At 43.9% G+C, this 17,473-nt stretch overlaps 1 protein-coding gene across 5 annotated transcripts in view; it reads left to right on the top strand.

The window, feature by feature from the left end:
• The window catches only part of OTUD3 (OTU deubiquitinase 3), a 139,712-nt gene that overhangs the window by 19,981 nt on the left and 102,258 nt on the right, over positions 1-17,473 (top strand). For 2 of the 5 annotated variants that reach the window (XR_010118942.1, XR_010118941.1), the window contains exons 5-8: positions 2,466-2,597; positions 3,090-3,186; positions 4,625-4,809; positions 5,764-6,005. Coding sequence is in view for 2 of the 5 variants with exons in the window: in XM_055261575.2 (XP_055117550.1) it covers positions 2,466-2,597; positions 3,090-3,186; positions 4,625-4,809; positions 5,764-5,940 (591 nt within the window). In the remaining 3 variants the exon portion in view is untranslated. Of the gene's footprint in view, positions 1-2,465; positions 2,598-3,089; positions 3,187-4,624; positions 4,810-5,763; positions 11,146-17,473 lie in introns of those variants that run through there. The other 3 variants (XR_010118940.1, XM_055261575.2, XM_055261576.2) reach the window with 3 other exon arrangements.

Raw genomic sequence — 17,473 nt, 5'->3', positions numbered from 1 at the left:
GTAGCATGTATCAGTACTTCATTCTTTTTTATGGCTGAATAATATTCCATTGTTTGGAGAGATGATTTTTTGTGCACCCATTCATCTGTTAATGAGCGTTTAGGTTGTTCCCACCTTTTGGCTATTGAGAATAGTGCTGCTGTGAGTATATGTGTACAGTATTTTTACAAATACCTATTTTCAGTCTTTTTGGATATACCTTGGAGTGGAATTGCTGAGTCATATGATAAACCTAAATTTAACATTTTGAGGAACTGCCAAACTGTTTTCCACAGCAGCTGCACTGTTTTACTTGCCACCGGTAATAAGGTTCTGCTTTCTTTTCATCCTCTCTAACATTTGTAGTTTTTTTCTTAAATGGTCATCCTAGTTAGTATCTTAAAGTTTTTTTTTCTTTTTTTTTGAGATGGAGTCTTGCTCTGTCTCCCAGGCTGGAGTGCAGTGGCATGATCGTGGCTCACTGCAAGCTCCACCTCCTGGGTTCACACCATTCTCCTGCCTCAGCCTTCCGAGTAGCTGGGACTACAGGCACCCACCGCCACGCCCAGCTAAGTTTTTGTATTTTTAGTGGAGATGGGGTTTCATTGTGTTAGCCAGGATGGTCTCGATCTCCTGACCTCGTGATCCACCCACCTCGGCCTCCCAAAGTGCTGGGATTACAGGCATGAGCCACCACGCCCGGCCAGTATCTTAAAGTTTTGAGTTGCATTTTCTTAATAGCTAATGACATTGAACATCTTTTCATGTTTTTTTTGGCCATCTGTATATCTTTGGAGAAATGTCTATTCAAGTCTTTTGCCTATTTTTTAATTGGGTTCTGCCTTTTTGTTTTTGAGTTGTAAGAGTTTTTTAATATATTCTAGATGCTAGATTCTTATCAGGTGTATGATTTGCTGTAATTTTTTTGGTTTGCAGTAGTTTTTTTGTTGATTCTCTTGTTTCAGTTACAGAATTATATCATCTACAAAGACAGATTACTTTTTTCTTTTTAATTTTATACTTAAAATTTATTTTGGCTAAATACTTTGGCTGTTACCTCCAAAATATTGTTAAGTAATAATGGTGGGAGTGATTATTGTGTTTCTTCCTTTAGTGGAAATGAAGACATCATTCTGTGGATTTACAGTGGTTATTTAACCATATCCATACTATAAAGCCTTTGGGTGGTTTCCAGTTATTCACCACTATAAGTAACACTGTTAGCACTTTTACCTAAATCTTTTCTCTTTTTTTTTTGAGACAAGGTCTAGCTCTGTTGCCCAGGCTGGAACGCAGTGGTGTGATCTCGGCTCACTGCAACCTCTACCTCCTGGGCTCAAGCCATCCTTCCACCTCAGCCTCTTCCACCTCAGCCATCCTTCCACCTCAGCCTCAGTCTCAGCTGGGACTACAGGTGCATGCCACCGTGCCCAAATAATTCTTTGTATTTTTTGTAGAGATGAGATGTCACTTTGTTGCCCAGGCTGGTTTTGAACTCCTGAGGTCAAGTGACCCACCCCCATCAGCCTCCCAAAGTGCTGGGATTACAGGTGTGAGCCACTGCACCAGGCCCATAAATCTTTATTTGATATTATTTCCTTTGGCTAAATTTCAAAACTGTGAAACTACTGGGTCAAAGACTCCTGTAACTCTTTGTCAAATTCTTAGGGTTTAATTTTATAATAGAATGCTTTGTATTAACGTTCTGAGGAATATACTGCACATTGCTGGAGTCCACTATACTTTTACATTCAAAAAATAGAACTGTCTTTGCCCATTTACCTATCTCCCTGCATTAATGGGAAGCAGAAGAAGAAGGTGGTTAAGCATCTACAGAGGGATGATTTTAGCTTTTATGATTTAAGGCCCAGGTTGTAAAGGTCTCATGGATCCCAAGTGAACTGTTCTTTGTGGCTTTAGGATTTGGATTGACAAGTTTCCCTGGGTGTGGTGGGATGTACCTGAGGTTAGATGAGTCATGCATATCCGTGGCTGTCTAGCTGGGTCAGGAGCTTCAGTACCTCTAAGTGTGCTGATGATAACAAATAAGGCTTGGGAACCAGAGGGAAGTTGTATGTAGGTTTCTTCAAGACCAGCACCATTTTTGTGCAAAAGTTCACCAGGTGCGAGTATAGAGGATCGTTTTCTGTTAAGCCCACAGCTCTGAAAATCAGCTGAGGTGACTGTGTGCTGTCAGAGGCAGCAGTCATTTGCCAATGTTGGTATTTAGACATGGGAGTGCAAATGCCTTTCCTACTGAACAGTTATTCTGTCTTTTGGGCCTTTCTTTTCAATTCCTCTGTTGTGACTCGAAGTACAATGAGTGGATAAAATGGAGCCTAGTCATTGCTGTTCTCTTAAGGTTGTTTCTAGAATGTTTTCCCCTATGTATATGAATTTTTCCAGATTAGAGTGTCTTATGTTGAAGATTCTGAACATAGTTTGATTCTCAACATAGTTCCCTGATTATTATTTGTTTCCTTTAGTTTCAGATGCTTCATCAAGATGAATCAAATAAAAGAGAAAAGATCAAGACAAAGGGAATGGACTCTGAAGACGACCTAAGAGACGAAGTAGAGGATGCTGTCCAGAAAGTTTGTAATGCAACTGGATGTTCAGTTAGTATTTCTGTCTTGCAGGAATGATTTAGAAGCAAGCATTGCTGTGCCTAGCTTACGTCTTAGTTTCGTAGCACCTCTCTAGCATATCAGCACCTTGTGGGCCAAAATAGGCCCATGAGATTTGTAGTTTGATTAGCATATGTGGCTTAATGAGAGCTGTTTATTAATTTCCCTGTTGTTTGCTAGACTTCACCCAGTACTGCCCAAAGGTCTTAGGAAGTATGTGGATTTAATTTTTCCTGACTAGTGTTTACAGTAGTACAAATGCAGTTTTATAGAGGGAATTCATTTATAAATGTACATTAGATGGTTATTTCCAGGGACCAACGTTATTGAAAATTGACATTTTTCTAAAAGGAAAAGGTCCTGAAACCTTGTGTTAATTCTCACTATTACATCTTTATGTTTATGATTATTGAAATAGAGCTAGGCAGAAAAATATACCCAGAGTTTTGAAGTGGTTTTTTTGTTTGTTTGTTTCTTGGATAGGATTTTAATTTAATAGTCCAGAACCTGGAAGCTGAAAATTATAATATTGAATCTGCAATAATTGCCATGCTTCAGATGAACCAAGGGAAGAGAAATAGTAAGTCCATGACTAATATTTATAGGTCTTCAAAATGGTTGTGTTGGTAATTTTCCAAATATTTATTTTTTAACCAAGTCACAGGTGGTAACTGTTATGTCATTCATTTAGGAGTTGTTTATTGAGCACGTTCTGTATGTAGACATTTTTTACTAGGTCCTGTCTCTGCTTCAGGGGGAGTATAGTTCAGGGGTAGAGGGTGGATGGTGGAGACAGGTAAACTGGTGCTATAGTACATAATGGGGTGGGAGTACAGGGTGCTGGGGGATGCCTCAGGGAAGAATTAGCCTGTTTAGAAATAAGATGCCCTTAGAAGACCAAAATGATAACCAAAATAAAATGGAGAGAGAAATACCTTGTTTTTCTGGTGGGAATATTTAGATTTGTATTAGCTTGTGATAATTTTGATTTTTTTTTTTTTTTTAACTTGAACCAAGTATAATTTTGTGACTCAGAGGAAAGAAAAGAGATGTAACGGCTGGGTGTGGTGGCTCACACCTGTAATCCCAGCACTTTGGGAGGCTGAGGTGGGTGGATCACGAGGTCAGGAGTTCGAGACCAGCCTGACGAGCATGGTGAAACCCCATCTGTACTAAAAATACAAAAATTAGCTGGGTGTGGTGGTGGGTGCCTGTAATCCCAGCTACTCAGGAGGCTGAGGCAGGAGAATTGCTTGAACCTGGGAGGCGGTGGTTGCAGTGAGCTAAGATCGCACCATTGCACTCCAGCCTGGGCAACAGAGCGAGACTCCATTTCAAAAAAAAAGAGAAAAGGATGTAACATCTTATTAATTTCTCAAGTCATTTATTTAAAATGATACCAATAAATACTGATTGCCAGATGTTACATGTCAGATACTGTTTCTGGCATCATAGTTCTCCATTTTATTATCCACTATGTATTGGCTGTACTTTTAGAAATCTGTAAGTAACTTGGTCTTTGTGACTTTAAACAGCACCTTCCAGTGATCTGTGCTGTTCAGTATAGTGTGTACCTGCCGCGAGAGCAGTGAGACTGGAGAGCTACATTTTAAATGTTGTTTAATTTTAATTTAAATGTAAATGGCCACATATACCTGGTGGCTAATACATTGGACAGCACAGCTTTAGAGCCTGTTTCTTTTCTGGGTTTTGGGTGCAAATGGAAGATTTTCCCATAAAAATTCATGTTAAAACATAATTTATCTAAAAAGCACTCTGCTGGTTGGAAGCTAATCAAAAGGCTGGTCAGTGGGTTATTTTAGAATTTATCTTCCAACTTTTACCAACTTTTTCTTCCTATGTTTCCCACTGTCTTGACATTCGAATTTGTCTCAAGGAAACTTACTTCCCCTATGACCGAAGTAGGGACCCAGGTAATTTTGGAATCATTAATACAGTAATCACCCTGTGTAACTCTCTCAGGTTCTCAGTTTTAATGAAATGTCTTTCTTTGGAAGATGCAGAAGAGAATCTTGAGCCCAGTGGTCGAGTGCTGAAGCAGTGTGGCCCTTTGTGGGAGGAGGGTGGCAGTGGTGCCAGAATCTTTGGAAATCAGGGCTTAAATGAAGGCAGGACCGAAAACAATAAGGCACAGGCCAGCCCTAGTGAAGAAAACAAAGCAAATAAAAACCAGCTCGCAAAGGTATGTAAGATGGGGTTGAATGGGCAGGTGGTGGGCAGGTGTAATTCTGTGGCAGTGGTGGGAGCTTGAGATTAATTTTATTTGTATTTTCCTTCTGATGTATAAAAGTAGTGTGGAAAATCTGGGGAATGCATAAAGATACATCAAGAAGCAGAATGACCTCACTTATCCTGTTTGGTGTATGCCGTGACAATTGGAAGGAAATATACCCTGAAATTGTCCTCAGTGTACAAATGAAAAGCCTCCTTTTCCCACCTAACATTACTTTACGTGTGGGCTCTTCCCATGTTTATCCATGGGTTTTATAAATGCCATGATCTGCAATGAACACCTTTGTGTATAAATCTTTGGTTTTTGCATTATTTTCTTGGATAAAGTCCCAGAAGAGGAATGAACAGGTTAAAGGTCATGGATACATGAATCTTTTAAAGGCTTTTGGTAAATTGTCAAGTGCTTCCCAGAAAGGTACCTCTCCCTCCCCGCCCTTCACCCCCACAAGTAGTATGTGACATCTTCCATTTTACTGAATTTGGAATCATTTTAAAGATTTTCACCAAGAAGTTCTGAGCTCAAAATGCCACAGTGTAAAAAGCCACAGCAGAGGCAGAGATGCAATAAGCTTCTGAGGATTTTGTCAGAATTACCTGGGGCATTAAATTATGTGGGGAAAAGTGTCCTCTGACACGTGTGTTTGTTAACAACTCTTGCTGGATGAGGGCTGGTTTCTTTTAAGAGAAGAATGGAATTGATTTTGTTTGCCAGTTCAGCAAGGAAATATAAATTTAAACGTAAATTTGAGCAGCAGTGGACAGTAAATCATCTTTGGCGTCTTAGATTGGTTTTCCCTGTTCCTGCTGAAAAGCAATCTGTGCCCTTTGCCACCATCTCCCTTCTAGCAGGTGGCAGCTTGAGTCCCCCGTGCTTCCTACTCACCACCATGGCCTTCTCTCTCAGGTCACAAACAAACAGAGGCGAGAACAGCAGTGGCTGGAGAAGAAGAAGCGGCAGGAGGAGAGGCACCGCCACAAAGCCCTGGAGAGCAGAGGTGGCCACAGGGACAATAACAGAAGCGAAGCAGAGGCGAACACGCAGGTCACCTTGGTGAAGACCTTTGCTGCTCTCAACATCTGACTCTCTGGCCTCTTGGGAGTTGTAAGAAGCGGCTGGAAAAGGATTGCTGTGTGCCAGACTTTCCGGTGAGGCCGTCCTTTTATAAAACGCAACACAACCAACAAAGCGCACACATGAACTCACACACTGAGTTAGTTTCCTTCGAGCTGCCTCTTTTTTTGTTCGAAGTTTTATTAGTGATATGTTTTGTTTTATGAAAATGCAGTGAGGCCATTCATATTCTGTAATACAAAAGTAAAATACTGAGTTTTAGGGGCAGATAGTTAGGTCAGGAAAAACCTTTTAAGTGGTGGCTTTATTTGCCCTGAAAATCAGACTTCAGTGACCCTAGGATCTTTCCTTAACATTTGGGGTGAGTTTTGCTGTAATTGTTCATGAGTAGTTTAGAATAATTGTTAGAAATTCAGAATGACAGGTTTCCTTAGTTTTTCTTTCATTCTCAAACAGATATATAGGGTAGCTTATAAATGATCTCCAACTCAGGAATATGCTTTGATTTACTTTCTTCTAATCCAAGTTACTCAGAAAATAATTGAGGAATTGTTTTCCCAAAGTTACATGAGGGTTGTGGCCTGCAGTCAGGATGGAAATTAACCGCATTTCTCTCCTTCCTGAGTCTGATGTTATTTCAGATGGGATGCAGGTGCTGTTAGTTCATTTGCACTCAAGCCATATGATAAATGCAGCTGACTGTTAATTAGGCCTGGCCTTGTTGGGAAGTTGACAGTGGTGTTGGGTTTTTGGTATTCGTTTCCTGACAGTGGAGAGATGGCATGTTACTGCTTGTGATACAGTTCGGGAATTCTGATAGTGTGTAGAGCAGGGTCTGTAGTTGTAACAGGAGAGGAACTCCTGGGGTTTTGCCTAAGAGGAGTCTAAAAAATTACGTTTTTATAGGAGAAGCCTGGAAGAATAAGGTTTTTCATGTTCACATTTTAAATAACGATTTTCTTCCCTTCTGTTCTAGACTTAGATGCCTTCAGAGAGATACATGGTAACTTGACCTTATAGGTCGCTAAACTTAGTATTGTGGAAATTAAATCTTATAAAATGCCACATTTATTTCTTTTTATTTAAGCCCTGTTTGGCATTTCAAAGTTGGGAAAACTCCAGCATCTGCTGGAAGTTGTTGGACCAGCATGGTTGGTTGACTTAGGTTGGACCAGCAGAGAAGAGAACATACTTTGGTTAAGGCCTTCGAATCACTCTTCAGTTCTGAAATAGACAGACTTGAGCAGTGGAGAGATGTCATTCCTAAAACTGAGTTAGGTGGATGTGAACTTAAGAACCATAACGTATGAGGCGGCCCATCTTGGATCATCTTTGTCTTTTGGGACCTAGTACTTGGGCAAATAATTGATGCTGAGTTGAAAGGTAAATTATTAGTTATCTTCCCCACCCCTCACATTTCAGAATTAGAAAAATTCGGAGGCAAAGTGAAAACTAAAAAGTTTGGTAGGCCCTGGAGTCGTCAGATTGTCTTTATCATCCGGCCGTTTGCTTTCTTCAGTTTCACTGGTATCTTTTGATTTTGTTTTGACTGTGGTGGCTTTTTGTAGTTGGAGCATCAGTAGTCTCTTGGAATTGCTCCTAGGTCATTGTGGTTTAGGTTTCTTCCTGGGTACAGTACATTGTAAAATTTAGCAGATTAAAAAAAGTACACAGCATTTTTTTTCTGTGCACATCGCAGAGTCCTGAGCTTGAGGCTGTGTTACTCTACTCATTCCAAACAAATGAAAGATCTCTGTTACCTTACTCTAAGGAAGTGGAATCGAGTGCGTTAGGATCTATGGTTGTCTTGGTTTTCAACTCTGGGCAGATTCCTGACTGGCTGAGTGTTTCTGAATGAAGATGTTTTCCTGTCTGTTTTGTACTGCTTGAGTGCAGAGGCCAGATCCTCTCAGAAAGATAAGACTGTATGCCAGAAATTCAGATTAGCAGTCAGCTTAAGAGAGACTTATTGTCAAAAGTAGTAGAATTGCTTTATTTACTTGGTTAATGAAGGTGGCCGTGGGCCCTGTTGGGTTTTAGAAGTTTTAGAAGCTGCTAAAAAGTTATTAAAGAATATTGGGAACATTTATTTTTTAAATTACCTAATTCTGATAATAGGCTTCAGCATTTCTGGAGTATAATAATGGTGGTTTAAAAAACTAATGAAACGGCTTTAGTAATTTTCTTTTATTACTGTTTCACAGCTTTTCAGTTACAGTTGGTCTATGTTTAATGTGTTAATTATTAGGAATAGGGTACATGCATCCAACTTCAGTGATACCTTCTAGCTAATGGTTTCAATTTAGACTTCACTGCCTCAGTCTCACTGGGTACATAAGAAGGTTGGAATCAATATGCTTAGTTGCCTCAGTGGGCACTTGAAAATTACTTCACTGGCAGCCCGAGTGGAGGCCAGTATGTTTAGTCCTGGGATGACTGTTGTCAGCAGCTGTTACTCTAGTACAGGTACTCCTGTGAACTCTTTATTAGGAACTGAATGTGTCTTAACCTCTGTGTTACATCTTGGCTGGTAGTGATTTATGTTACATGAGATTGTCTTGGTAGCTTGTAGTGTGGTCAGGAGAAAGGGGATGGAGCAGTGGTGCATAGCTGCTTACTGCTCTTATAAACTGTATATAAAGGTTTTACGGATTTTGAAAATATTTTTTTAGAGGTCAAAATAAATACAATTTTAGTGGCAACAGCTTTGAACTAGAGAGGTAGATGTATTAAAGCAACATAGAACCATAACTTCTAGATAATGTAGTTGCCACTAGGAGATATTAGAAAGAATGTGTGTGTTTAGTTTTTCAATAATAATGAACATACACTTTCAGGAACAAAGTATGGTTGAGAAATTGTGGCAGAAAGAATTTTAAATGTTAGTCGAAGTTGTCTGTAGTTTCTTTATTAAGCTCTGAAAACACTTCCAATGCCAATTTGATTCTGAGGGCTTGGGAAGTGGGATCTCCCTTGTGGAGCAGCTGGAGCTGGCTGGGAGGGAGCCTTTCCATGGGTAATTTATTATGCCTGCCCTGCTGCCCCCAGGGAGCTTCTTCAGTGTGAAATGATGTGATTGTCGGGGCTGGGGTGGGAGGAGGGCCACCTTCAGTCGGGGAGAGACTTGCTCACATATTACACAGGTAGCATCAGATGGACTTCGGCGCTGAACTGTACTCGTAGTGAGTCCCTGTAGTCAAGGTGCAATTTCTCTAATTCTGAGAAACTCTGTAGACTCTGCCTGGGTTTTACTGGGTCAGCATAGAATGCTATCGGTTTACCTCTGTGAAATATTCTGTCAGTTGAAGGAAACTTGGATTCCTAGTCAGAGGTGACTAAAAATTACCCTGACCAAAAGGATCTTTGCGGGGGAAGAGAATGGAGCGTCCTGATTTTAGTGTGTCGCGTCAGTGGCCCTCTCCGACTCCTGTTTTGGGTAGATGTGTAGCTCTTCACTTTCTTACCTCAAGGCTCTGTCTAGCCATGTTAAATCTTTAGACTCAGTCTGATGCAGTTTTTCTGTTTTGCCATTCTCATTATTCACAGCTTTATTCATCACAGCTTTCAGAACAAGTGTTGCTAAAACTCTGGGGCCTTTGATGGTTGTTCTGAGGTGATTCAGTAATGGACTTTTTATAAGTTGTGTTTTCCTGGCTCTAAAGTAAATTTTTTTTTTTTTTTTGAGACAGAGTCTTGCTTTGTTGCCCAGGCTGGAGTGTGGTGGGGCAATCTCAGCTCACTGCACCGTCCACCTCCCGGGTTCAAGCGATTCTCCTGCCTCAGCCTCCTGAGTAGCTGGGATTACAGATGCGTGCCACCATGCTTGGCTAATTTTTGCATTTTTAGTAGAGACGGGGTTTCACCATGTTAGCCAGGCTGGTGTCAAACTCCTGACCTTGTGATCTGCCCGCCTCAGCCTCCCAAAGTGCTGGGATTACAGGCATGAGCAACCCCACCCGGCCAGTAAATTGTATTTTTTTAAATGCCATCATTGAATTGAAGATCTAGATGGCATAAATTACGATGTCCGCCATTGCATATTAGAAAGGGGACAGTCATTTTTGGAATGTGGAGAGAACACGCACCAGTAACCAAGTGCACGGAGGATGCAGAGCTTACCGCGCACCGCTGATGGGGGCCTCCGGAAAGAGCTGTGCCTTGTGGTTGGCCTGGACGTTCTCTCCCGAGGTGAAATTCCTTTAAAACCTCAGGCTCTGACCTATGTCGTTGAAGCAGCTGCTTTATAGAGTCCCTCTCCTTACTGTCCTCGTTAGGACTGTTTTGTGGTTCCATGAAAATGTTTAGCATCCTTGCAGAATTACTTGAGAAGGGGCTGGTACCAGTGTAAAGAATCTATTTCTGTAAAACTACGAACTTCTGCATAGGGAATTTATTCTAAGCAGGACATAGCCGTGATCCAGAGCTGCTGCTGCTCACTGCCAGTCCTTGCGGCCGGCGGCAATTGCCGGACAGACCCTCTGTGGCTGGCTCTCATCCTTGGCGTGTCAGCCTGCAGCAGGCTGCCAGCCGTCTATGACAATCGTGAGCTCAGCCACAGACCTCAGCTGGCGGTTTGATCCCTGGCAGGTCCCTCGAGCAGTACTGGTAAGAGGCTTCCCACATTTTTCCACTCTTACGGTTCATTTTTTGTAGTAGGAAGGGCCTTTGGCCTCACCAGTGACTCTTCCAGAGCCTCCACCAGCACTAAGCTCAGAGGAAAGAAGAAAAGGGCCAGGAGTCAGACGTCACACCCGGGGGCTCCCCTTTTCCATGTGAAAGTGTTGGCAAGCGTCAGTCTCCTTTACAGAGGGGTGGATGTGTCTGTGGAGAAGGGGCCTTCTCTTTTTCTAATTGCACTATACTTGTTCTAGCTTCAGTCTGGAGATACTTGAGACCTCCATGGGGTCGTGGTCCATAGACTTAGCAAGTCTTGCCTTATCTATGGAGCTCGATGGTGGGAATTGTGACCATTGTCTGATGGCCGTAGTTCCTTCCCCCAGATCGTTTCTTTCCACGGATTGTGTTCATCTGAACCATTTTACTTTTTATTTACCAAAGTACTGTACTTGGCTATTTGCAGTGTTTTCAAAACCAAATGTTTCTTTTTTTGTGTTTTTAATCTTCAATACTTGGTGCAATAGAAGCTGCAAAGATGTGCCACTTTATCTATGAAATGGAGTTTTGTATACCAATAAATTCTAGTTTAAAAACAAAGTTTTCAGTTGTTTTTATCAGTATCTGACCACCGTTTGAGTGAATGCAAGGAGGCTGAGTGTGCTGGGAAATGTCCTTTTTAGAGACCTTTGTGTGGAAGCTTTGCGTGTGTGCGCATGCTGGATTGAGTATTCTAGGTGTATAGTCCTTTGGGATCTGACTAAGCTTAGAACAGCTGATTTTTGCTTTAGTGCAGCTAAGTGCAACGACCACACACAATGGCAGGGCCATTCTTAAGGACTATACACTTAAGGTTTCTGCCTGATATCTGAGAGCATCTCTTGATAGTTTGAAACTGTTTAAATGTGTAGCAGTTGTCTGTCAGCGGCCACTTTGGGCTCCTAGAACTCTCAGGATTGTTTGACCCCATTTCAGGAGGAGGCTCCCTGCCAAGGCACAGACAGCACCATCTGGGGCACGACTCACCTAGAAGGATCCACAGGAAACCAGAGTGAGGGGAGTCCTTCATTGCGTCCAGCAGGGGCCCCGTCCACACATGGGCTCTGGCGCAGCAGACCTCACCATATCATGATTTTGACCTTGAGACTCCCATTCTCCCATTCTTCATTTTGTATTCAACAAACAGCCTTCTGAATTGGCTCCCTGATGCCTTGATATCAAAAAGGACTAGATGGTTTCCTGGATGAAAGTCAAGAATATTCTAGCTCCTGCAAGAAGATTCTCCCACAATCTCTCAAGCGATCTTCTCTGTGTGATTCTTCTTCAGTCCACAACTGAGAGACCCATCATCTCTGGATAGACAAACACTGTCTGGTTCCTGAGCCTGTGAGGCCCAGATTCCAGACCCTGTTTAACCTAACTGAGATTCTTCCAGAAAACCTGCTATGGTCCAAAGTGATGTCCCAATCCAGGTGCTGCCCGCACACTGGAAAACTTCCATGGCCTCCTTAATCCCATTCCAGGGATTCAGCTGGGGTGAGGTGACCACTGCTAGGGATTAGAGGGGCTTTCTGTTTGGGCAGCGTTGGACCAGGTGACCTGTAAGATCCTGTGTGGGAGATAGGATGAGTCATTAAGGACAGAGAAGTGTTCTTGAGCCAGGTAGGGACAAGTGGCTATGCCTTTGTCCCTTCTTGGTAACTGCTCACGGTCACCTTGGAGAAAGCCTGGCTGAAAACCTGGGTGTTTAGAGTTGCGTCAGCGAGACACCACCCCAGGCTCCTGGTCTTTGTCTTCCTCTAATGCACAGAAACTGTGTGTGTCTTGAGATACAGTTCATAAAAAGCCCTGCTCCGATATGGTTTTGGCTGGACAGAATGGTTTTTGCTGACGGAATGGGCAGTCTCAGACCATTTAGATGCAGAGATTTAGAACTTGGTTGCAAAGGCTTGAGGCCGGTCCTGTCACTTCACAGATTCTGGCTTGGCAGAAGGAAACATTTCCTACCTTCTTGGAGAAACTTGTCTGAACCTCCCTATGGTAGAAGGACTTGGGTGTCCCCAGAGGATTGTTTCTATTCAATTTATTCATCCATCCAAACATCCCAAGAATCCATCTGACATCTAGTGAACCTCTACTCTGTATGGGTCCTTATTTCTGGGCATTGAAGCAGTCATGGATCCTGCCTTCAAAAAGCCTCCAGGAAGGAGAAAGTGGACACGTCACTGACCCAGGAGAGAGCACATGCCATAAAGGAGGTACTGATGAGAGGGCTGTGAGTTCAGAGAATTCGGGAAGGCTTGGTGGAGGAAGTGAGATTTCGATGAGGCACGAAAGGGGAGACAGGATACAGAAATAGGGAGCGAAGGCATGTTGAACTGAATGGCCAGCGCAAGCAAAACCTAGGAGTGGGATGCTCCAGTGTTTAGAGCAGAGCTCATTATGGATGTATAATTAGTTTGGAGAAAGAGTGGGAACTTCCTCAAACACCTCTCATGTGCCTTTCACTACTGGAAGAGTAATGCTGTGCTTGCTGAATGGATTCTCAAGATCAGGCCTCGGTGCAGTGGCTCACATCTGTAATCCCTGCACTGTGGGAGGCTGGGGCAGGAGGCTTGCTCACACCCAGTAGTTCAAGACCAGCTTGGTCAACCTAGAGAGATCCCGTCTCTATGCATGCACACACAAAACTACTGGGGTTTGGTGCCAGGTGCCTGTCTGTAGTCCCACCTACTCAGGAGGCTGAGGCAGGAGGATCACTTGAGCTCAGGAGTTTCAGGCTGCAGTGAGCTATATCACACCACCACACTCTACCCTGGGTGACAGAGTGAGACCCTGTCTCAAAACCCCAAAACAAAGATCTGCCTGACTGCTTTTTAGTGTCTGGAGTTGGCCTGTGTGTGCATTCTAACTTGGGAATGTTACAGGTAGCGCCTGCCAGGAAAAATTCTGCACCATCTACCTCTGCCTTTGGGGGACATTAGTGCAGATTCAATTGAACAGGTACCTGTTGAGCATCTACTGTGTGACAGTTGCAATTGGAGAGCAAAAATACAGAAGGTGGCCAAGCATAGATGGAGCAGCTAGCATGCCCCGGGCACTTTGGATACATCGTCTCATTTGAACTTGAAAACCACCCTGTGAGGCTGATGGTTCTATTCAGGAATAAATAATTGGCCCAAGATCACAGCTTAGTAGCAGAGACAGGATTTGAACCCAGAGCAGTCTGCTGCCACCATGCAAGGACCCAAGTAACGGGATAAGCAGTTCTAGGAAAGGTATAAACACAGCTTGGCAGTTCAAGGAGGGTGAAATCTGCTCCAATTGAAACTGCGTCATGGAAAAGGTGATATTTGGGACTGGGCAGGGTGGCTTATCCCTGTGATCCCAACAGTTTGGGAGGCTGAGGCAGGAGGATTGCTTGAGGCCAGGAGTTTTGAGACCAGCCTGGCAACATAGTAAGACCCGGTCTCTACCAAAAATAAGTAAGCCAGAATTGGTGGCACACACCTGTTGTCCCAGTTACATGGGAGGCTAAGGTGGGAGGCTTGCTTGAGCCGAGGAGGTTAAGGCTGCAGTGAACTATGATCGTGCCACTGCAATCCAACCTGAGCAAGAGTGAGACCCTGTCTCTAAATATAAAGGAAGAGATGACATTTGGGATTCACTTTAAGCCCGTGGATTTTAGCGTGGTGATGTGTCTGTGAGCAAGGGAGGCTTTTAGGTTGGGAGAAGCTATTGCACAAGGGTATGAAGGCAGGACAGCAGAGGAGCTTAGTAAATAGATATGGCTGCATAAAAGAGGCTGGAAAAGCAGATGATACCAAGCCCGGAATACCAGGGCTGGTGGACAATGGGGAGCCACTGACGGTTCAGGAGCAGAGGAGTGACGTGATAAAAATCAGGCTCTGGGAAAATGAAGCTGGCATTAGTGGACAGGATGGAGATGTGATGAAGGATGGAGGGTTTAAGAACCATTAGTCCTGATACTCTCTTGTTAGGGGTGTCACATTACTTGCTAGTGTAGAATTATTGCTGTTTTCTGTCTGCTGGTTGACTCTGTCTGATTCGTGTGTATCTCCAGCATCCAGGAAAAGACCCAGAAGCATAATTTGTATAAAACTTATTGAAGGAAAGAATTAATTAACTTTAGTAAAGTATTCAGTTCTCTGGTGGTGATATTGCAAAGAACCCCAGTGAAGCAGACGCATGTCCATGAAATCCTAATCAGACTCTTCATTGAACTTGGGAATTCCACTGTGATTTCTGGCCACTTATTGAGCAAGGTGTTTACCTTTGCACTTCATGCATAGCTTTGGTTAGGTGCTAAATAGGAACAAAAGCAAAACCAATCCAAATCCTGTCATCAAAATTAGAGAGGCAAACTATGAAACATTTAGGTAAGAATGTCCCCTCCCCAGCTTTGACACAGTCCCGTTGCCTACTTTACTCATCCAATGAATTAGCACACATAAAGCACTTACAACAGTGCCTGGCAAATGCCAAGTGCACAGCAAGTGTTAGCTATTGTTATGACTATCCATTCATTCATTCCTAGAACATGAGTGATTTTTCAGTGCTAGCCATTATTTGTGCATTTTCATGCATGCTAACTCAAACTTTGCCACAACCAGCCTGCTGGGGAAAATGTCATACTTCCATTTGACAAATGCAGAGACTGAGGCTGTGACCATTTATCAGCACTTAGATTTTAATGTGCACACGAATCATCAGGGGGGCTTGTTAACTTACAGATTCTGATTCAGCAGGTCTGGGGTCAGGTCCAAGATTCTGCATTTTGAACAGGATCCCTGCTGCTGCTTCTGCGGCTGCCACTGCCCATGGACCACGCTGAACAGCAAAGGTCTAAGCAGAACCACCGCTGCTAAAGCGGCAGAACAAAGCGCTCTACCTGGAACCTCCGAGTTCAGGTTCAGGGTTCTCCCTTCCTTTTTTCTTTCAGTCCCTTTTGCAAGTCTGCTGCTGGGTATCAAGTGATTGTTCTCTAGAAATGCACATATAAGCAAACAGGATTTAAGCAGGCCCCTTGATGCCGTCATCAAACATTTATTGGCCGGGCGCAGTGGTTCACGCTTGTAATCCCAGCACTTCGGGAGGCTGAGGCAGGCAGATCACGAGGTCAGGAGATCGAGACCATTCTGGCTAACACGGTGAAACCCCCATCTCTACTAAAAATACAAAAAATTAGCCGGGCGTGGTGGCAGGCACCTGTAGTGCCAGTTACTGGGGAGGCTGAGGCAGGAGAATGGTATGAACCCGGGAGGCGGAGCTTGCAGTGAGCCGAGATCGCACCACTGCACTCCAGCCTGGGCGACAGAGCGAGACTCCGTATCAAAGACAAAAACAAAAAAACCCCCAAAAACAAACATTTATTGAGCCCTGGGAAAGAAAAGGGTAAAAGCTGGTCTGTGGCCAAAAGACAGCTTGGTTTGGGTGGGTGGGTTGGGGCAGGGGTCACAGCAGGCTGCGCTGGAATCTTGCTCCTAAGTTTCAATGTTTGTTTTGTTGGACAGTTATACAACTGTAAGATCATCAGGTAGGTGTCCCGTTGGTACCTTAAAACCATCATGCCCAGGGTGTCACCTCTCTCTAATCTGCCCCTGTCAGCTCCTTCTCCCTGTGTTTCCTGTTTCTGCAGTGGCCGTCATCCTCAATTGGTTGTATGGCCGCCTTTGGCATTTTCTCAGTATATTTATTTATGAAAATGTGAGGGGACCGAGAAATCGAGGTTTAAGCCAAGCACAGGTTTCTCCCTAGTGGCCTGAATGAAATGGACACCAGAGGGCGCCTCAGGACCACTTTTCCTGCAAAGGAGGTTTGCGCTCTTCCCCCACACAGGCCGTTTTTGCTTTAAGACATGGTCTTCTGGTGATACTTGGCTGAGGATTTGAGTCCTCCCTTTCTTCTCCTCCTTCCTTTCGCTAGCACAGAGCTTCTTCACCTTTTAAAGGTCACACAGCGATACATCCCTTTGATTTTCTCTCTTTTTTTTTTTTTTTGAGAGCAATGGCACGATCTTGGCTCACCGCAACCTCCATCTCCCAGGTTCAGCGATTCTCCTGCCTCAGCCTCCTGAGTAGGTGAGATTACAGGCATGCACCACCATGCCTGGCTAATTTTGTATTTTTAGTAAAGACTGGGTTTCTCCACGTTGGTCAGGCTGGTCTCGAACTCTCGACGTCAGGTGATCCGCCCGCCTTGGCCTCCCAAAGTGTTGGGATTACAGGTGTGAGCCACCACGACCAGCTATCCCTTTGATTTTCTTTGCTCTCCTCTCTGCCCTCAAGGTCCTGAACGCTGTGCACAGGCCCTGGGAAGGGTGAAGGGAGCGGTCATTTGTTGAGTGTCCACTGTGAGCTTTGCCCTGTGCAATGCATTGGCAAGTGCTCTGTCATTGAGCAGGCGAATCCCAGTCCTGTAAGATTTCATCAGCATATAGTAGGTAATTCTATCTTTAGAAGTAACATCTGCTGAAATAGATTGCTTCCAGAATAGGCTGCATTCCTCCTGGTGGGAATCCTTGAGTGCATTACATTCTTCATGGCTTCAGAATCAGGAGGTTGGAGTCGGCCCTCGATGCTGAACCCTTTCCTCCTCCTCTTCCTGCGTCCTCACAGCTGAACGGCCCTGGGCACTCTGGTCTTTCCAAGATGACAACCAGCAGGCCTGGTTAACATGGCCATACTGGAACGTGGGTGGCTGATGACAACTTCATGAAGAAATGAAGGGCCAGGGAGTGGGGACACCCCCTCAGGTAGAACATCCCCTCTCTGGCCCCCAGGGGCCTGTCTATCAAAGAATGGGTGTGGATAAGACGATCTAGAGCTGCTTCTCACTCTTAACCAATCTTTGCCAGTGTTGGGGATTTGAGGCCTGATACACAGTGGGGACAATATTTTTAGGTTGG

Source organism: Symphalangus syndactylus, chromosome 22 (assembly GCF_028878055.3).
Source record: "Symphalangus syndactylus isolate Jambi chromosome 22, NHGRI_mSymSyn1-v2.1_pri, whole genome shotgun sequence".
Taxonomy (NCBI): domain Eukaryota; kingdom Metazoa; phylum Chordata; class Mammalia; order Primates; family Hylobatidae; genus Symphalangus; species Symphalangus syndactylus.
This window is presented reverse-complemented; position numbering and strand designations above follow the sequence as displayed.